This window comes from Carassius auratus, chromosome 39, assembly GCF_003368295.1.
Source record: "Carassius auratus strain Wakin chromosome 39, ASM336829v1, whole genome shotgun sequence".
In the NCBI taxonomy this organism is placed as follows: Eukaryota; Metazoa; Chordata; class Actinopteri; order Cypriniformes; family Cyprinidae; genus Carassius; species Carassius auratus.
This window is the reverse complement of record NC_039281.1, coordinates 11,936,381-11,958,040: the sequence shown is the minus strand read 5'-3', so window position 1 is coordinate 11,958,040 and position 21,660 is coordinate 11,936,381. Positions and strand designations below refer to the sequence as shown.

The following is a 21,660-nucleotide window of genomic DNA, read 5'->3' as shown; positions in this document are numbered from 1 at the left end:
CTAACATTTAAACAGCCTTTTCTAGGTACAGGACATATCAGTTTAATTATATGGTGATGATACAAAACGGTAGAATCTGGCTTTAGTGTAGTAACACATCCTTCGCATCGCGTGAGCGTCATGCAAGTTTGTAGAAAGGGGCGGTACCATGTGCTACACTGCAAACAAACAAGAGCAACCGGAGAACCGGAGGATGGAGGAGCAGACGAACCGCAGCTGCACGCGGAAGAAGATATGATGTTTTAGGAGCAGTGCTGGCTCGGTGAGGCTGAACTTGTCGTTTTGGCCACTTTTGGTCCACAGATAGAAAGATGGCGCCGTCGGGCTCGTGCAGCACTGACTGCTGGAGAGTTATATACTGGATCCCTGTGCTGTTCATCAGTCTGATCGTGGCATGGTCCTACTACGCTTATGTAGTGCAGCTCTGCCTAGGTAAGACTGGAAGCAGCTCTCTGAATGAAGTTGGAGTGAAACGGAGAGAGAATGAATCAATGACACCTGGCCTCGCCATGCGTTACGCATATGTCTGCTGCTCTTACTTGAGCAATATCTCTGCTATTGATGGGGTCTGTTTGCTTATAAACACATTGATTCAGAGTGGGTCATGATTATGAGATAAATGTATTTAACCTCTCTCTTTGTATGTGCATGTGCTTCAGCAGGTGTCTGTATAAGAACCCCTAAAATTATAATATTATGCATGTCAGTGTACCTTAAGTACAAAAATGAAGAGCATATATGGGTCAGTGACTAATAAGGATGTGTGAGATAAAGGATAAATCTTAGCATCATGTCACTGAATCATATGCAATACCTTATATAGCAATTTGGCATCACTCAGTAACTACTCCGTGGTGGACATAGACCATCATACAAAACTTCACTCCCAAATCCTTTGTTGCTGTAAAGGAGCTCTACACTTTGTGATGTACTGTGTCATTTGTTTAGACTGTGGCTTATTTATGTGTGCACAAGAAAAGGTTTGTGTTCCCATTAACTTCAGAACATCATTCACTCCTATGATAACATCTCCAATCATGGTCCCATAAAAACAGCATGAAGAGGTTTTTTTGTTCTCTTGAATGGTAGATGATCATGAGGATGCCCTGTTTTTCACTGAAGATTAATAGTGTATGTGTGTTTGAACTCCTTTAATAGAATCAAATGACGTGCAAATATTTGTGCATTAAACAGCAGCTTTGTGATGTTCCTCAGAGACTTCACTGACTGAAGTGTGAGTGGCCAGGCCTTACATCTGACTGCTCATAGTTTTTGCTGAACCACATAGATGGGTGTCTGTCCGTAGGCTTGCTATGAGCAGTTGACTCCAGGATGACCACCATAAAGACTTAAATGTCTGAACTGATGGCTGTTACCTTTGTATGGTTTCAGTAGGATTCTCTAGTTGGTTCATTGCAACAAGCATGTGAATAGCCAAAACTACAACAGTTGGTTTAATTTTAAAAGATTTGTTCACTTGTTAATGATCTTTGCATCTATCTAAGCATCTATCTATGTTTACTTTAAAAAACCTGAGGTGACAAATGTTAAGAACGTACTTTCTACTGATCCTGATGTCTCAAAGCTAATCTCACTGCTATAAGATGTCAAACTGGTGGTGTGCGATATGACGATTTTTGATTGTGGACGATAAAAATGTCTCCATGAGCTGCTTTTGAAGAAACATCTTGCTACAGGGCACATTTTATCAGCTGCAGTTCTGGCGCCTCCGTCATATAGTGTACAACACCACATGCATTCACAGCAGTGTTAACTCAGCAGTAGAGTTACTCTTTTTTTGCATGTGCTTTTAAATGTTTCATTCACGCGCTGGTCTGAACTTTGCTATTTCTGAGCCCCGCCTAGCCTGCACCCGAAGCACATGCGCTAAAACTTGTCAAATATCGCCTGATTATTGAACTAAATTATCTTTTGCACTAATACTGTCAAAACACACAAGGTTTACATGTAGACTAATTTGGTTATGTCTAAAATAAAACGAAACTGTTGAGAGTAAAACGTATACGTGCCTGTATATTAGATGCGTTTTAAAGGGACGGCAGGCCTATTAAGCATGCATCCACCATTACTGTGAAGGGATGGATCACCCTAAAATGTCATTTCTGTCATTATTTACTCACTTTCACATTGTCCCAAACCTGTATTAATTAATGTCTTGTGCTGAACACAAAAGAAGATATTTTGAAGAATATGGTAACCAAACAATTGCTGGTCCACATTGAATTAGTTGCTTCAGGAATTAGTTTATATAGTATTTTATTTTTATATTTGTTCATTCAATTTCTTAAATGCTCCTGCTAACACCTATTGTACCTGAACATTAAGCACTGTTTGCTTTATTTGTACATTATGTGTAGTTATGTGTATCTTTGACATTCTTTTATCTTTGTTATTAAAAAATAAGAACAAAGATTTTTATCTTCGCCCTCTTTGGCCTAAAAATCTTTTTTTTTTTTTTTACCTTGAAAGGCTTTGTCTTTATAATGGGGAAATTGGTTTGGCTGTAATGCTCAGACAACTTGCAAAATAGTAAAACCAACTTGGCAAAGAATTGTGATAAAATCATGAATCATGATATTTAAAAAAATAATTAATAAAAATAATAATAATAATAATAATAATAATATGATATTTTTCCCATTTGCACACCCCTATGTCAAACTCAACCTCAGCAATCTCTACTTGACCTATTTCTGCTGTCAAATCATTTGTGCTGCAAACTGAGTTTAGCAACAAACACATTTGACATTTCTCAAACAGCAACACTGACACCTTCAGGGAAACGAACGGTTTAATTGCTGAAATTACTAATAATGAATCTCATCATCTGCTGACAGTTTTTATTGCTCTAATGGAGATATTTATATACCAGTAAACTTTAGTCAAAATAGCACCATATTTATTTTTTGATAGGATTGAAAATGAGGCTGTAAGGGATAGAAGTAGAGTGTGTTCAATAGTTGTTCTGATGAAATGTATTTTCCTAAAAAAAACAACACAGAAATTCAGTTAACAAAATCTCCATAAACCATGGTGAAATTACTTGATCTAAGAGCTTTATACAGTGTATGCCATTGTGAAGATGGTAAGTCTATCCCTCACTGCTTTTATCATCTGTGTTAAATTAAATATTGCATCTAAACTGACTAAGGTTTCTCGATGTGGTATTATGATAATGGCCCGTTTTTGGACCCTGGACCTCCAAACAAGTCGCTGGGGTATATTTGTAGCAAGGGCCAAGAATACATTGGATGGGTCAAAATTATAGATTTTTTATTTTATGCCAAAAATCATTTGGATATTAAGGAAAGATCATGTTCCATGAAGATATTTTGTAAATGTATTACCGTAAATATATAAAAACTACATTTTTGTTTAGTAATATGCATTGTTAAGGACTTCAATTGTACAACTTTAAAGGAGATTTCCTCAATATAGTTTTTTTTTTCAGATTTTCCAGATTTTCATCTCATTTGTATCTCAAGCAAATATAGTCCTTTCCTAACAAACACGTCAATGGAAAGCGTATTTATTCAGATTTCATGTGATTTATAAATTTCAATTTTGAAAAACTGACACTTAAGATCACATATAATGTGCAGTTACACTTTCAGTAATTCGTTGCATGCTTTTTGTGTACTATAACGAAATCATGAACATTTTTGCAATGCCACAAATGCAGCACAATTTTTAATCACATACTCAATTAAAATATCTGATTGGAGAGGCACTGCATTCTGGGTTTTCATTTCTGCTCTGTGCTTCAGAGGGACTACAGTTTTTATTTTTATATATATATATTTTTTTTCCTTTAGTGCCAGGAACTATCATCTTGCTCTCAAAGAGAGGATAGAGAGTATTTTGGATAAGAGAGTAGTGCAGCCCAACCGCATTAAATGAGAGGATAATCTAATGAGGCTTTTAGGACACTGCAACTTCAGTAAACTTAAAGAACTTGATATTTATTGAAGAGACCACATGCTTACTCTCAGAAAATAGTACAAAGCTGTCACTGGGGTGATACCCTAAGATACAAAAGCTAAAAAGTACATATTTGTGCCTTATTTTTCCTTAAATGGAACCTTAAAAGTACAATGGTATAGAAAAGAAACGCATTTAGTTGCTTTGCAGACTGAAATGAAGTCAGACACAGTTTTTGTGTCATCCAGCTGTATTTACTCAGTGCAACTTAGAACATAGGGAAAGATGCAGCACAAACACCAGTCCCCTTGTGTCAGTATTTTGTTCAACCACCTTTTGCTTTAATTACAAACCTTTAGTTTGTTGGGATATGTCTCTGTCGCAACTAACTTTGCACACTCTTCTTTGCAGAACTGCTCAAGTTCAGGTGAATTTGATGGTGACCGTTTGCATACATTTTAAAGTGCATATTTGTACCTTGTGTGTATATATTAGTGTAGAATGTGATAGAATAATCAAAATATTTAAATAAAAATTGTATTAACAAACGAACTGTGCAAAACAACAAGCCTCTTTCAGTGTCATGTGTTTGGGTGGTTGTATCTTTTTTCCTGTGTGATTGTGGTTAGTATTTCAATATAGCTTATAGTTTTGAAAGCACACCAGTTGAAGAGATGCACTTATGAGCTAGAGAATTTGGGCATCTGATCAAGAGTCTCCCTCCGTACAGCAACAGTGATCAGAGAACTGTGCTGAGAGCCATCTGCTGCTCACTGACCTTCTATGAAATGCACAAGGAGTTTCGACCTACTGTTTATACAATAATAGCCAGTGCAGAATTCAAATCATATAGTATTAACAAATTTGTAAAGACAAAGTTACCTTTCTCTTTCTCTGTCTTCTGCAGAAACTATTGAAAACATGGGAGAGAAAAGTAAGTCAGCCTTTTCTTACAATGTTTTAGTTGAAAATACCTTTCTTTCCTTTTGGACTGAATTCTTACAGTGATTTTAACAGTGATTTTTTTTTTTTACAATATATTTGTGATATTCTGGTATCTACATATGACTTGAGTCTTTTAATGTATAGGCTACCATTCAAAAGCTTGGCGTCTACAAGAAAAAAACAAACAAACAAAAAAAACTTCTGTGCAGTTAGGATGCATTAAATTGCTCAAAGGTGACCGTAAAGACATTTATAATGTAAAAAAAAAAAAAAAAAAAAAATGTTTCAAAATAAATGTTTTGACCTTTCTATTCATCAAAAAAGTCCTGAAAATGATGAATCATGAATAAATAATGAATCATGGATTTAATAAAAATATTAAGCAGCGCAACCATTTTCAAAATTGAAAATAATAAATGTTTCTTTTCTTCACTGTGTTTATCAAATAAATGCTGCTTTGGAGAGCATAAGAGGCTTCTATGGGATATTTTGACCCATATATATATATATATATATATATATATATATATATATATATATATATATATATATATATATATATATATATATATATATATATATATATATAATTTTTTTGCCTGCAGAAAAAAGAAAAGAAAACACATCTTCTCAAACAGCCACATGATTTGATGTATTTTTATTGTTATATATTTAGCACAAACAGTGCAGGATGAGTTATAGACCAAAGTTTAATAAGTTAATAATCATATTTTTGAGCAATCATAAAAAATAATAGTGACGCTTTAATGATTTAAAATAAAATTTTTAACAATTAGAATTTCACCTTTAAATCTTTTTTTTCTTTTCTTTTTCACAGTAGTTTACCTCCTGGTATATCATGTGCTTTTCGTCATGTTCGTGTGGACGTACTGGCAAACCATCTTCACAAAACCTATGAACCCACTCAAAGAGGTGAGTATATTTGATTATGGAAATAAGTTTTATATTAAATAGATACTCATTTCATACTAAACATTATGGAAAATGAATAGCAGACCATAGTGAGAACCATCAGAATGTGGTGTAAACTGCATAATCTCTAAATCAAAGTCAATTTAAATGTTATTGCTCTGCATATACTCAGCATGACTCATGAGTTGTTGGCTTATAATGAATATATAACACCGGTTTCACGGTCAAGGCTTAAACCGGTCCTAGACTAAAATGCATGATTGAACTGTCTCAACTGAAAATATCTTGCTCTGATGTATCTTAAAATATGTCAGTGTCATTATTCTGTGTCAAGATGCACACCTGTAATGCTTTCATCTAAGGCATTTTTGTAAAGGTTGCTTAAATATCTTATTTTAACTAAGGCCTAGACCTGGCTTAAGCTAAGCCCTGTTTGTGAAACAGGACCATTGTTTCCTGTAGGCAGAGATTACTATAATAATATTTGTAAATATACGTCATAACAGCCATTGTGCATAATGAACAAAAACTGCATTTTGTGTTATAAATTAGATGCGGTTGTTGGTGTAACTATAGCACCTCACTGCAAGCCGAGAGAATGAGAAACAAACTAATAGAGAAACCATATATAGGTCAGACTGGCAATCAGTCGTACTCTTCTCACATCTCTGAGTGCAGAACGTGCCTTGTCACACGGGAAATATCTAAATGTTTTGGTTTTTGCCTGTTCCTCTCAGTTCCACCTGTCACATTCTGACAAAGAGCTATTCCAGCATGAAGATCGGCGCGAATCTCAGCAGGAGATCTTGAGGAGAATTGCTAAGGATTTGCCCATTTACACACGCACAATGTCTGGAGGTGGGCACTTTTTTTATTTTGAAGTTCAGCTCATCCTAATTGTGCAACTGCTAGCAGGCCAAGTTTGTCCATTCAGCCCAGATTTAGGTTCAGTAACAAATAATGGTCACAGACAGTTGCATTTGTTTCAGTCTGTCTTCAGTGAATCCTATCGATCTGTGTTTTAACAAGCTGTCTTGAAACAGCTATCCGCTACTGTGATCGCTGTCTGCTGCTGAAGCCTGATCGATGTCATCATTGCTCTGCCTGTGATATGTATGTCTTTCTCTTTTTTTTTTTAAAGACACAGCACAAATTAGCTTTTGCCGTGTTGCATTTGACTAGCTCCTCCCTCTGCTGTTTTACAGGTGCATTTTAAAGATGGATCACCATTGTCCATGGTATGTACTGGTGCAAAGCAAGAATAAAAAGTTAAATTTTTTTCATCTTTTATCATTCTATAAGGCCAAGAAAACAATCGTTGATTTTTTCCAATGAATGTTTAATTTTGTCATTAAAAGTTACATTTTAACATTTTAGCTTGAAACACAGAAATAAAATGCAAATAATGAGTGAATATATCCTAAATCTATCCTCCAAACTGTGTTTTTGCTTTGCCCCAATTCAAATATGATTTTAGGAAAAAGTTTACTTCAGCTAACTTTAATAGCAATTTAAAAGCAGTTGTTTCAGTGAATTAATATGAAATAAGATCATTTTATTAGTATGTTTTAATATGATCTGCTTTGAAAGTTTAGGGGTGAACCTTCATGCTTATGTTTTTTTGTTTTCAAAATTTTGTAAGTTTCCGTACAAATCACATCAACAAATTAAAAATAGTACATTTTATATATTGTATGCTTCAACTGCTAGAGGGCCAAAAGTTAAATTGTGTAGCTAGTACTATACATTTTTTTTATTTAAGTCAAAAATAGCATTTAAATGTGCCCGAATCAATTTGATTACATATAATTTCACAGACAAAAGTAGGGTCAGGCATGGTAGAAATATCTTATTAAGATAACAACTGCACATTTCCCCTTGTTACAGTGTATTTTAGGCAGTATTGTGCAATCAAAAAAGATTTAATATCCAATTTTATTGAGGCTAATATGTGTTTTTTTATCTTCTTTGAAAGGGTAAACAATTGTGTGGGCTTCGCCAACTACAAGTTTTTCATGCTCTTCCTAGCCTATTCTTTGTTGTATTGCCTCTTCGTCGCTGCCACAGACTTGCAGTATTTCATTCAGTTCTGGACTGTAAGTATGAATGATTAATTTCTTAGGTTTATTAGGAAACAAAAATAATCTGAATGTGCAGATAGGCTGTTTGTAATTTAATAGAACACCAGTCGGAGCGATAAAAGGTGTGTTTTTACAGTTTTTTTTATTCGCTTTGGTACTATTTTCACAAGCAAGGTGTACATTTTCACAACTCATAGTACTAATATCACATCAGATCATCAAAAGTGCACTTTTTTCAAACATTTCAGCATATTTTCGATTGTGTTAGTACAATACACAAAACCACAAAGTATCCTTTTCACTACACAAAATAAGTGTTTCATCTTAATAAATGTTTCATTCAAAGTAACCACCTTTCATAAATCTCTTACTATCAAACTTTTGATTTGCATCTCTTCTCGTTCAGTTTAATACATTTGTCTATTATTTAATCCAACTGATCTTAATGGTTAATCACTGAACCGTTTGGTAAACCTATAGATTTTAAATTGGTTTGTCATGAATATACAGCATATGGATTTTGAGAACTACAGAAATAAAAATGCGTGTTTATACGAACATATAAATTATGTCCAAGTGCTTGGATAACGTGGAGGAAACATCTCCATGTGCGCAGCTATCTCTGAAGATGGTGTTGTAGGACGTAGGCCATTACTTGGCTCCTATAATGCTGCACATCTTATTGAGTTCCTCAATGAAATTGAGCCAGCCTGTTAAGGTGAAGGGGTCACCTATGTAACTGTGTGGGACAATGTCAGGTTCCACCACGCAGAGGTAGTTCAAGCATGGTTTCAGGCCCATCCCCAATTCATGACCCTCTACCTGCCTCCATACTCTCCCCTCCTCAACCCTATTGAGGATTTTTTTCAGCATTGAGGTGGTCTATGATCGCCAACCCCTTGAGCGTGCTACCCTCCTTCAGGCCATGGATGATGCATGTGATGACATCAGTGAAGACCAATGTCAAGCATGGATTCGCCACACCAGAAGGTTTTTTCCAAGGTGCTTGAACAATGATAACATTCATTGTGATGTGGATGAGAATCTATGGCCAAATGCTCAAAACAGGCTTGATCCAAATGAATGTAATGTGTGCACTAAATGTTATGTTTTCTTCTCATTTAGTTAAATTTCATTATAGAAAGTATACCTATGTTACAATTATATCTGAAAAATAAAAACTAATTTGCCCAAATGATTGTAGAGGATGTCTTCATTGATCCTTCACTTGATTACACATAGGATGGATATTTTGGAAATTATAGATTATGTAAATGTTGGGTAATGTATTAAATATATTGGTATATAAAAGTGTATTGCCTAATGTGAAAACTGTGTAATCTGTCTTTTATAGTACTGTAGCATATTAATTTCAGCACTTCTAAGGCCGATTTGAAACCATTATCTTGCATTGTTTGCCATTGGATGAACAGAATGTTAAAAGTACTAAACTGAAAGAAGATTATACTGTTGTGTTTTGGTGATTAAACCAAATGTTCTCATTACATATTACAATAATCTTGTGTTTGAAACAATGATTATATGGAATGAAAACATGTGCAACTGAATTAAAGCATACGATCAGGTTTTGAAAGATTGACTAGCTGTGTTACAAGTGTGATCAGTTTGGATTTTTGTACTAAGAGTTTTGAAAATGTACACCTTATTTGTGAAAATAGTACCAAAGCGAATAAAAAAAACTATATTTCGAAAGGTCGATGATAAAACACATGATCGTCTTATCCAATATTTGGTAGACCTGAGTCAATCACTTACATTATTGATGTGCTTTGACCGATTTATTCCTCTAGTTCCAGTAGTCTGGATCATTTACCTTAGCATAACATCTCAGCTTTCACAATTTCTGTTAGATCCCGTAGACAAGCAAGCACAGGCTTTTGTAGTCTGGCATGTGCAGTCCATAGGGACCATGTATCCCACTTCTGCTTGTTCCCATTTTCTCAACCTTTATGATGTGGATTGAGTATTCCAGACTTGATAATATAGCTGGCGATATCTTTAATTAGGCCTAGGCTGTCCTTTGTTTGTTTGTGGTGTATGAACGGTCTTTCCCATGTTTTACACAGAATGGTCTGCCTGACACACAAGCCAAGTTTCACATCATGTTCCTGTTTTTCGCTGCCTCCACGTTCTCAGTGAGCCTAGCGTTTTTGTTTGTTTATCACTGCTGGCTTGTCTGCAAGAACAGATCCACCTTGGGTGAGTGGGCTGTGCTTTAATTACCCTTAGATTTCAGTAGTAAACACGGGCTCGTCAGTAGTGTGTATTTTGCTTTCTGTTATCATCTGTCCACATTGCGTGATCAAATATGTCTCATATACGTCGAGTGACTCAGATCTGGCGTTTAGGTCTTTTTGCAGTCTGCTCTTTGTGGCAGATCCTCAAGGGAACATGTATCTGTGACAACATGCCCAGTCTTCTGGCAAAAGCAAGCGTGTCAAGATGCATTACGGTTGAAAGTGCTGGAAATTAATCTCAGCCAAAGACATAATCTAATCTTAACTCTGTAAAGCCTGCTGTATCATATTTAAATTTTAAATTAATTTGTGAGTACCACGCATGATACTTTAGGTTTTTGAGGAACATTTAATTGTACATCTCTCAATCATCAATGTATTGCATTGTATTAAATGGTTTAAAAGTTAAGAGAAAATCAGAAATCATGTTAGTCGGATTGTATATGAAACATCTTTATGGTAAAACCATGTGGTTTAAATGTTAGAGGCTTTCAGAGCTCCTGCATTCCAGCATGGACCAGACAAGAATGCCTTCAGTTTAGGAACAAGCAAGAACTTCCTGCAAGTGTTTGGAGATGAAAAGAAATACTGGCTGCTGCCTATTTTTTCAAGGTATCGGGTATTGTTGAGTAGCATTGAAAATATTGGTTTGCGTGTTCAGTGTGCGATCTCATTCCCTCACACAGTATCACATTGTGTTTCTGCAGTCTGGGCGATGGCTGTTCATTCCCCACGTGTCTAGTGAACGCAGACCCCGAACAACCCTCCACACCATCTGCACACAACCCTTCAGTCAAAAGGTTCATAGCTCGGCTTCATTTAGGAAACAGTAGTTTCACAAAAACATTGCAAATGTTGTATAACGAGATGAAAATATATAAAAATGTACTGTGCATTCAATGAGTCAAGAAAGAAATGTGCAATAGATATTACATTAGAAATGCACATTGCATTGTGGGATACTTTACTTATGATAAGCAGAGCCTTTCATTCATGCACTTGTTGCTCTTTTCTAGTGCTGGAGAACCCCATCAGTTTCCACCTAAACCTTTAAGAGAGTCTCAGAGCCGACTGCTGAGCAACGGACAGTCAGAGGGAAGTGAAGACAGAGACACGCAAGGTGAGACATCTGAGATCATTACAATACACTGCTAATTTGAGTGTTTTGTGTCCCTCGACCAAATATGTGACTAGTAGATGTGGGGTAAATGTGCAGCTATGAATGTGTGAGGTGAAATTACAATGTGCTCAAACAACATGGTGCTCAGTCTGTATTTTTCTAACAGGTACAAGCAACCCAGCCTTGACTATTGAGAAGGAAACTTAGGAGCATGCTAATGAAACCGGTTTGTTACTTTTGTGTTTATATATTGCTATAACTTAATAAAACTTTGTAGTGTTTTCAAATTGCAGTATTGTAACATGCACTACCATTTTGGGTCAGTGAGATGTTTTAATGTTTTTGAAAAAGTAACTAAAGCTTTCCAAGGCTTCATTGATTTGATTAGAAATCTAATAAAAAGCAGTAATATTGTGAAATAATATTACAATTGAATAAAGCTGTAATTTGTTTTAATATACTTTAAAATGTAATTTATTCCTCTGATGAAAAGCTGAATTTTCAGCATTATTCTAATATGCTGATTTGCTGCGCAAAAAAAAATGAATGATATTATTTTTATAAATACTTTTAATACTTATAAATAATTTTTTTTATTTTTTTTTTTTTTGTAGAAACTGATACTTTTTTACTGGATTTGTTGAAGATTATAATGTTCAAAAGATCAGCATTTATCTTAAATATAAATATTTTTGTAACATTCACCATCACTTCTAATTAATGTAATGCATCCCTGCTGAATAGAAGCATTAATTTCCTTTTAAAAAAGATTTAACTGATCCTTTTCGATGGTAGTGTACATATACTGTCATTTAATATAATATAATAATATAATTTCACCCAGTTTCTTATCTTGAAATCCCTGAATGTTTTAATGGCTTATTCTAAATAAGCTGACTTTCTTTCTCTAGGAGTTTTGTGCTAGTGCTGTGTGTTGTCAGTGGAACAGTAAAGATGTCTCAGCTGCTCTTGCACAGACTTGCATTGCTCACAAGAGCTGACAGTGCGAGATTATGGTGTGTACTGTACACGAGGGGTCACTGAGTCTCTTGTCCTCCTTGCAAACTGTATGGCTATCTTAATGTGCCTAAAAAAGCCCGCAGATGTGGCTGAACATTTGATAACATTACCATGGTTCCTGCAAGGCCCGTATTTTTAAAAATGTAGAAGTTTGTATGGTAAATGCCTTGAATATAGCTTGCGTGGTGTAGGCAGTGCTGAAGAAGGTGATGTTTTTGTTTGAAGTATTTATGCATGCAGTGTGATGGTGTTACATAGTCGTGTTTCATGTTTGGAATGTGAACCCTGAAAAGCCCAAGTGCTTTTGCACTACCTGTTTTTGATCCTGCATTGTTGAAATGCAGCAGCATCCATTATTTTATTCATTACTATACATTTGCACATCATGACTTCAATCTGTTTTATTTGACAGTGTCAATGAGGATCTTGTCCATCACCCTTAAGTCTGGATTCCAGCTGTCATGAATTTTGCAAAGGTCATACAAAAGCAAAATGAACGATGTAGCAAATATTTTATGCCATTTTTAGCGCTGGATATTCAGACAAAAACAGTTTAACCTGACAAGCACAGGAAAGACAAAAATACTATATGTGCAATTTAAAAAGTGCATAAAGCTGCACATTATTTCAGTTTTTAAATAGTCTTTGTCCTTATGTTTTCTTGATGGTTCTGTCAAATTAAGTATGCAAGGATAATGTGTTGTGTTAACTCCATATACATTGTTATACTACAGCTGCAGAGAATATTTCACTATTAAAAGTCAGTATATTCCACCATACTTTTCATAACCGTTTGCACAATTAATGCAAAACTCACGAAGATGTGTTTTTTTTTATCACATCTGATTTATCTAAGGGCTATAATAATGTAATTACTTCCATATTTCCTATCTCAATTTGATTCAGCAGTTATTGCATGTAAATGTGGTTGTACGTAGTACATGATTCTGACAGGTGGGAACAAAACCTCAGAAATGCCAAGACTTGTGGTGTGTTGTCTGTTGTTTATTTTGTGATTACATTCACACACACCACATAAAAAAAAACTGTGATACAAGTGTTCTACTGGTTCTTGTTTTTGTGTATGTTCTCTTTGAGAGTATGTGAAATTCTGCTGGCTGTCTGCGCTGGCGGCTTGATGCGTTTTCATATAAATTCAGACTCTGTTTGACAACACCATTGAATGATATGCCTTTATGAGTGTCACTGTAAGAGAAATAAAGTGATATTTTATTCTGTTCTACAGTGTTGTTCTGGTATTGTTTGTTTAACACTGTTACAGCTATAGCATCTGTCCATTAAAGGAATATTTCTCCCAAAAATGAACTGAAAATCCTCAGGGCTTCCAAGATGTATGATGAGTTTGTTTCTTCATTGGAACTGATTTGGAGTAACGTATTTTAGCCAGTTGAGATGGTAAAAATGTCTTCTGGATGAATTTATTGCAAGCACTCAGCTTTTCACACACTTTATCGTGTTTTCTGACGATTCACAGCAGAGGATCTATTGGTGACCCTAGATTTCTTCAAACCTGTTAGGATGAAGAAACAAACACATCTACAGCTTGGGTGGACTGAGGGTCCATTAGTCATTTCTTATTTTTTGGGGAGTTAACTATTCCTTTAAGAAAAGTGCAATAAAACTTGAACAGCATAAATCTGTAAAGATTTTGGATGTGTTAGAAAAATCCGGCTTTTATTTCCAAATGCTCTAAAAACAGTCTCTCTTTATATTGCATATTTCCAATGTGGATACTGTACACATCAAGATGATGGACAAACAGGAGGAGGAAGGTTAAGAGCTACCAAAATCATCCACCAAATCAGACATACAAAAAAATAAATAAGAAAATAAATAGAAGAAAAAAAAAAGGACAAGCTGCGTTCATGCGATTCACATATCTATAAAAGATCAGAGTAGTTAACACAGCATTTATTCAAAAATGTTTCAGTACATGCAGCAGATCTAGGCAACACAGAATTGTAAAGCAATACAATACAATACAAATGGAGGAAAAACCCAAACAGCACAAAATGTGCACCATTCAAAAACCAGCACTACACGTAAAACTTATTCCACTGATACTGAGCACTTGAGTTGACTAAGATTTCTTTTAAGAGGCATTATTTCTTAAATGAATAAAAGGCTTTGAACTTCTTTGATACTAAAATACTACAAAACCTTTAAATCTCTTTTAAAAATGAAAATGGAAAGACGATCCTGATCCAGAAGTACGAGGTGACCTCAGTTCACTTAAATAGTGGCAGTTACATCATCACTCTTAATTTACTTGTGTGGTAAAATCTGTGCTAACCCAAAGTAAAGGGTAAAATCAGTGTGAGGCTTTGCTCTGCAGTTAAGTGCCTGTATTTACCTGTGAGTCTGTGAGATCCTCCATCTGTCTACAGCTATTGCAAAGAGTGAGAAATCAGTACTCCTGTGATCAGGGAATGATAGTTCACGTAGGTGACTGGTGTGCTCGGTTTCGCCAAATTAGTCGAACTATGCAACCGCACACGAGAAGAAATGAATGCAATAAATTAACGATAAAAAAAGAACATAAAAAGTTATCTTAATATTAAGGCTGAGCTGTGGGAAGAAAACTAAAACACCAAATAGTTCCTCTTCTTTAACCATAAAAGATGAACATTGTGTGAAAGATTTAACCCAGAGAAGGCAACAAAGGCAAGAAGTTCTGTCGGATGAGAGCTTTAAAGTGCAAAATCCTATCTAATCTTTCATGAAAAACAAAATAACTAAAAACCCATGGTTTGAGCCCTATATATATGAGGTTCTTTATGGTGAGGGATTCTTGTTGTGTCATGACTGCTGCTTGTTTGCCTCCTCTTCGTAAGCATTTCCGGTGCCGTTCTGGACATAGGATGAGCCTGAACCCAGTCCATACAAGTGACCACAATACTTTGCATCATCAATGTGATCCTCAAAAAACATCTGCAACGACAATGAGGTTACAGTCAGTACCAATGCTGCATTCGGTGCCACTTTAAAAGATTTGGGGTGATTTTTAATATGCATAGCACTTGATTTTTTCCAGCTGAAGGCACACCTCTCTCATCTTGAAAAAAGCCATTCCTGTGAGGAGTGAATCAGAGCCTGCCTGATGCTGAGGTCCAATTCTCTCCAGCTCAAGCTGCTCTGCCACCTCCTGCAGACCACCCTGCACATCACATGACACAAATCAGGCACAGATTCCTTCTGTTCACACAGACTGCTACACAAGAAACTGAACCCTGATATACTTCAGATCCTTGGGTTTGTAAGAATACAAATCAGCCAGTGTTATCTTTTAAATAAAACTATTAAAAACTGTTTTCTGTGACTGACATATAGCTGAAGTCAAATTAAATTGTAAATAAAAAACTTTAAAAAATTCAAACAAGAAATGTCGACTTGGCGATTAACTAAAATACGTTTGTTGAAGTACTACTTAAACTAGAACTGAGGGAAAAATAAAGTTAAATGGGAATATTTTAACTAATGCTACTGTAACTAACTAATAAAAATTACAAAAGTGAATAAAAATTTGAAATCAAAAGCTAATTCAAAAAAATATTTTTTCATGTGATTCGTTGTTTTTTTTGCTCCTCAGACTAGTCTATTTAAAGATTTTGTCTATTTAATCTAAAGCTAAATAGAAATATAAAAGTGAATAAATTGACAAAAGCACAAAATTACAAAAAATATAAAAATAGTTCTGTGGTAATACATACTGTAACTGCATGTAAAAAGTCATACTGATTTGGAAAAACAATTTGGACAATTCTGAATATGTTTGCTACTATATATACAATTAAAAAATGAAAGGATTATTGTAGACCACATTGTCTTTTTTTCTGTTGTTCAGTGGACTCGCCAAAAAAAAAAGAAAAAAAAAGAAAATTTTATATATATGACTCACTTTGTAAAGCCTGTGTTTCTAATGACAATCTCTTCATGCACATTTCTGAATGCTAAAATACCTTCAAGTTCTTACAGCTCTTCATGAGGTACTTCACATCGTAAATGACGGGAAAAAATAAACGAAGAATCTCAAAGAAGTCAACCTCTTCCTCTGGCAATTTCGAATTGGACAAAATTTTAATCAAGTACCCAAAGTCATAGCCACTGTTCGAAAAAAAAAAAAAAAAAAAAGGGGCAGACATTAGCTTGAAAACAGACAGTATAATTCATTGAACCACAGTTTCAGACATGTACTATAAGCAAGCACAAAAGAGAAACATTTTTACACAGTACTGTACATTCTCTCAAGCTGTGAAAAATCTTCCACTTTTAATGGACTCGTGGTATGAATCATCAATCCTGAAACACTGTATTCAGTTCACTATGTGAATGTTACTGTAAGATTACCTATGAAATGAGAGCCACTTGACCCCCTCACAAAGCACCACACCTGAGGTCATAAGCAGCTCAGCAAAGTACAGTGTCTCAATACCCTCGTCCTCATGCTTCTTGAACTGGATACCTGACGAGGTGAGCAACTCGATGGAATCCTGTGCATACATGTCTTCCCTGCAAAAGACAGTACCGTTGGTGTAATGTCCAGCTTTCATAAAGAATCACATGATGGCTATGGACACACCTGAAGACAAGAAAAGTAATCTTGTCATGTCTTCAACATGGATTCATGTACATAAAAATGTGATCATGGACTGATGCGTTGTTTTTAAAATATGCGCCATACCTCTTAAATTACAAGGTGCAATGCTTACGTGAGGTTAAATTTGAAGTTGAACTGCCATGTTGATGTCCCTGGAGGGTATTCCCCCTGTTCGTTCATAAATGTAAGGCCAAGCTGGATGATCTTTAACAAGTCAACATTACACCGCAACAGCTGGTACTGGTAATCAGCATTGCTTCTAAATTCACCGATTGGTCTTGCAACTACACCTGGGAACTCTGTGTCCTACAAATGCAGCGAAATGCATTATAGTTATTTGTATATTTATAGCACCAGTATCAAAAAATGGGATTTGTTCAGACAGGCAGAAAATATCTGATTGTTGCTTTTCAGACTTAAAATCTCTTTTAAAGGGTTAGTTCATCCAAAAAGGAAAATTATGCCATTAATGACCCTCATGTCGTTCCAAACCCATGAGACCTCCGTTCATCTTCAGAATACTGTCAAAGATATTTTAGATTTAGTCCGAGAGCTTCCTGTCCCTCCATTGAAACTGTGTGTACGGTATACTGTCCATTTCCAGAAAGGTAAGAAAAACATCATCAAAGTAGTCCATGTGACATCAGAGGGTCAGTTAGATTTTGTTGAAGCATCGAAAATACATTTTGGTCCAAAAATAACAAAAATTACGACTTTATCGGAGGGATAATTTTCAATGGAGGGAAAGAAATCTAAAATATCTTAAACTGTGTTCTGAAGATGTACAGAGGTCTTACGGGTTTGGAACGACATGAGGGACAGTCATTAATGACATAATTTTCATTTTTGGGTGAACTATCCCTTTAAATAAACTTTGAAGAAGAGAATTAAGAAATACATGAAATGATTATTTTGAAATAGAAATGCATTTATTTTAGCTTAAGTTTGAGTAATTTTGTTATGTGCTTCTGTAATTTTTATTAGTTTAAAATTAGTGCAGTCAAATCAATTAAAAAATGTAATTAATTAATATGTAATTAATAGTGAATAATCCCACCTAACATTTATGTTTTTAAATATATATTACACTTGCAAAAATGTCACATTCAGTTTACAAATTAACATAGAAACAAAGACACTATATTTTCAATATTTGTTTAATGAAAATCTTTTTTTCTGGGTGGGGCTGGGGTGGATAACTTCTAATTTCTGAACTTAAACAACTCTTCACATAAACCCATTATAATAAATGTCATATTTAGCTACTTCAGCAAGTCGAAAATTAAATATAAAGAAATTGCTAAAGTTATCAAACACTAAATTCTAAATTAAATATAAATGAATACTTAAAGCTGCAGTCAGTAACTTTTGATGCTCTAGCGGTTAATAAACAGAATTGCTTGCGTCTTGCGGAAGAACATTGTAGCCGGATCTACTTCTCTCTGTTTATGTCTATGAAGAATCACAAAGGTACTGGGTTACTCCGCCGCGGTATCCCCGAAGCAATCTAAAATAGTCCGAATATAAACACTTATTATAGGTGCACCCTAGTGATTCAGGACAAGCTAAAAACACGGTTTGGAAAATGGATTCATGGTGTACTCGCTTATTATATACATTTTTCTACATTTTGAACACAAACAAAGTTACGGACCGCAGCTCTGATTGGTTGTTTCTTAACGGGAGCGGATGACTTTCTGCAAATGGCAATAGGACCACTGGGAGGAGCAAGAGTAGCTTGATTTTTTCACAGATTATCTGTCTCATATTCTACTGTCAGGACATAATGACAGGTTTAACAAATATGTAAAAAATATATTTTTACAAAAGTTACCTACTGCAGCTTTAAAACTACAAGAGTTATTGATTTCCTCTGTTCTCTTTGGATGAACAGACGTCAGAGGAGCTGGGTTATTAGTTTTTTTTAGGTTGCTTTTACTTTAAGGTCTGCCGCTGCTGACACGCATCATATTTTGTCACAGCTCTTTACCTTTTCTGTCCCACTTCAGGTCTTCAAGTCTTTACTAATGAGCTGACGAGTTGAATCGGGTGTTAGATGAGGGAGTCAGTTCTGAAAACCACTGCATTTCACAGAAGCTCTCTCGTCACCTGTACCTTTTATTTCGTGCTCATTTGACTAGCGCCTGGCACTGAGTTGTTGTTGTAGAGCGCTTCTGAAAAGTCTCCCATTTGATGTGGTAGTCTCTGCATCTAAATAAATGCAATTCTTGTTAAGAAAAAAGAAACAGAAACAGGAGTTGTGAGTGGGCTGGCCAACCCTAGCTCCGCCCCTGCGTTAATTGCATTAAATATTTTTAACACGTTAAACTGAAAAAATAATAATAATAATTAATCGCCAGCGTTAACATGATAACTTTAACAGAACTACTATTTTACTGCCAAAGACAACATTTTTGAATTTTTAAGTTTAACATCAATCTATATTTTATTTCAGTTAACAAATACGTGGATGTTTTTTTTTTCAATAGTAACTCTGGAAAAGTCAGAATGGATTTCATTTTGGTTTCTTTTTTATCATTCAGTGAATGCAATGTGACTAATGCCATTCCCAAAGAGTAGTAGCATCTACAGCTGTCAAAATTCACTCGTTTAACTTACATGATTGTGTATTAATCCTACACAACAAACAAGCAATTTCTGATTTAATATGATTTACTGTAATGCCTTAGAATTTATTTTGTTGTTGTCTGATGCGCCTCATGAGTGAAATTCTCCCATTTTTCCTGCCCTCTTCTATGTCTCTTGCCAACAGGCTGACACTTAAATCCTTACTATGGCAAGTGATATAGACCTACCAGATATTAACTGCACTGTCTGAACATCTGGATCACAATTCACAAAATAATAGTTGGTTCTAGATCACATTCGAAAAATGAAACAGGATTGATTTGAATAAAGCATTAAGAGTTCAAACTCACCATTGCAATGTAGTTGAATTTTCGGGCCACCTGTCGGATCCTCTTCATCTCCTCATCCAGGTTGCTGGCCCAAACCTCACATATTCTTTGACTATGATCCACAGTGGCTGCGGGCATAGTTCCAGGTTCACGGCATCAAAACCAAAAAACACTCCCCAGGGAATATTCTCATGAAACAATAGTTGCGTTTTCACTCTTTTTACCTGAAAAAAAGAAGACTATTTACAAATGCACAAAAAAAAAAAAATTAATTGCAGAGTTAATGGATGAAAATATATTAAATGTCTATATGTAATACAACATAAGAAGCTGTACTGTTAAAGTATGACCAAACAGTTTATTTTTTAGCAAAATTTTATTTTCTGCAATGGTCAATAACTGGTCTGCATGCATTTTCAAATATATTTTGATTTGATGGATTTTAAAAATCCCACACCTGGGGAAATTCACTTACTACAGCAGATCCACACACATATAAACACTACATGTATCTATGGTTTGAGGATAATTCTTCTGTCATGGCCTGGCTAACTGACTTTGGTAAATCATTAGTCGTATCTTTACTGACTTCAAACTGGATGTAAGATTGGCTCATCCTTATCACTCCAGACAGCATCATCATAAGGACTATAAACACAGGGAGATTTTCTTCATATACTTCTGCCTTAGTAAACATGACTAGCATTACTCATCTACTATTCTTGGTTCATGAAAGCATTAAAAGGACAATCATTCATTCAGACACACACACACACACACACACACACACACACACACAAACAACAATTTTAGAACTGTGACTAAACATTATAAGTACCAGATGAGACAAAATGGTCGCGTGCTAACAATATTCCAGCAAAACAAATAACGTTAGGAAGATTGGTCGTGTGCCAAAAATATGCTTTTAAACATACGTCCATTAAAGTGCATTTCTAACCTATTATATGTTGTTTTATATGTCATTAAGCATTAAATGTGCAAATCATGTATTGTAAGTTGACAGGTTATCAGCACTAGCACTAGCACAACATCTGCTAAATAACTAATGAAAACAAACCCCCGCAAACGTCCTAAAATCATGTCCTACGGTCATATTTTGTCGATTTTTTTTTTGTTTACAATCCCTTTTATAAAATGTGAATGATGCTGTTTGGTGTCGGGGTGAATGTTTATTTGTGTATGTGGCTAGCGTGTTAGCTAGTAGCCTATCCTCAAAAGTTTGTCCTGTTATTATGATCAAAGTTCACTTCTTCTGTCAGGACTTACCTTTCCTCAAACAAGGCAGTTACAGTTAAAGCGTATACTGCTTCTGTAATACAAAATTACCTTGTTTAGAAAGGACTGGGACCTTGCTCTTTACTTTTATATAGTTTTATTTGGGCTAACCGATATCAACAACCAGCTGCCACCTCTGAACTACAACACACAGCGCTCCGGCGCAGCATGACGTCACGACGCGACGACGCGTGACCTTTGAACTTTATTTATATGTATGTATGTGTGTGTGCGTGTGTGTGTATATATATATATATATATATATATATATATATATATATATATATATATATATATATATATATATATATATATATATATATATTAGAATTATTTAAAGTACTCTAAAAATGAATTGTAGGACTCTTCTTCTATGTGTTGTAAGATAATACAGTTTAGATTATTTCAGAATTTCAAGTGTTGTAACCCTCTTTGAATGTTTTGTTTATCTCTTTGCTTATGAAGGTTGTGTTCTTTGATTAAAAAAAGGATTTTGGGATAAATACAGTATAGTGAGCTGTGATAGCTG

At 35.1% G+C, this 21,660-nt stretch overlaps 2 protein-coding genes across 12 annotated transcripts; one reads left to right on the top strand and one right to left on the bottom strand.

The window, feature by feature from the left end:
* Positions 1–70: 70 nt before the first annotated feature.
* LOC113057925 (palmitoyltransferase ZDHHC2-like) lies at positions 71–13,540 on the top strand. 3 transcript variants are annotated; one of them, XM_026225532.1, is made up of 13 exons: positions 72–432; positions 4,850–4,876; positions 5,726–5,820; positions 6,558–6,678; positions 6,864–6,933; positions 7,026–7,058; positions 7,796–7,916; positions 9,989–10,121; positions 10,645–10,771; positions 10,867–10,959; positions 11,176–11,279; positions 11,446–11,505; positions 12,712–13,540. In XM_026225532.1, exons 1-12 carry the CDS (start codon positions 312–314, stop codon positions 11,484–11,486), a joined length of 1,086 nt encoding a protein of 361 aa, XP_026081317.1. In that variant the 5' UTR covers positions 72–311; the 3' UTR covers positions 11,487–11,505; positions 12,712–13,540. The 3 variants fall into 3 exon arrangements, with proteins under 3 accessions (XP_026081318.1, XP_026081317.1, XP_026081316.1); XM_026225531.1 differs by having other exon boundaries at positions 73–432; positions 12,191–13,540; XM_026225533.1 differs by lacking the exon at positions 4,850–4,876 and having other exon boundaries at positions 71–432; positions 12,191–13,540.
* A 670-nt stretch (positions 13,541–14,210) lies between these two features.
* On the bottom strand, positions 14,211–21,315 carry LOC113057927 (CCR4-NOT transcription complex subunit 7-like). Of its 9 annotated transcripts, none has more exons than XM_026225534.1 (7): positions 21,183–21,315; positions 19,857–20,059; positions 17,030–17,223; positions 16,668–16,829; positions 16,280–16,424; positions 15,367–15,477; positions 14,211–15,251 (listed from the first exon to the last, which is right to left on the bottom strand). In XM_026225534.1, exons 2-7 carry the CDS (start codon positions 19,971–19,973, stop codon positions 15,120–15,122), a joined length of 861 nt encoding a protein of 286 aa, XP_026081319.1. In that variant the 5' UTR covers positions 19,974–20,059; positions 21,183–21,315; the 3' UTR covers positions 14,211–15,119. The 9 variants fall into 9 exon arrangements, with proteins under 9 accessions (XP_026081319.1, XP_026081320.1, XP_026081324.1 ...); XM_026225535.1 differs by having other exon boundaries at positions 21,123–21,296; XM_026225539.1 differs by lacking the exon at positions 21,183–21,315 and adding an exon at positions 18,908–19,144 and having other exon boundaries at positions 16,668–16,899; positions 19,857–19,999.
* Positions 21,316–21,660: the final 345 nt, after the last annotated feature.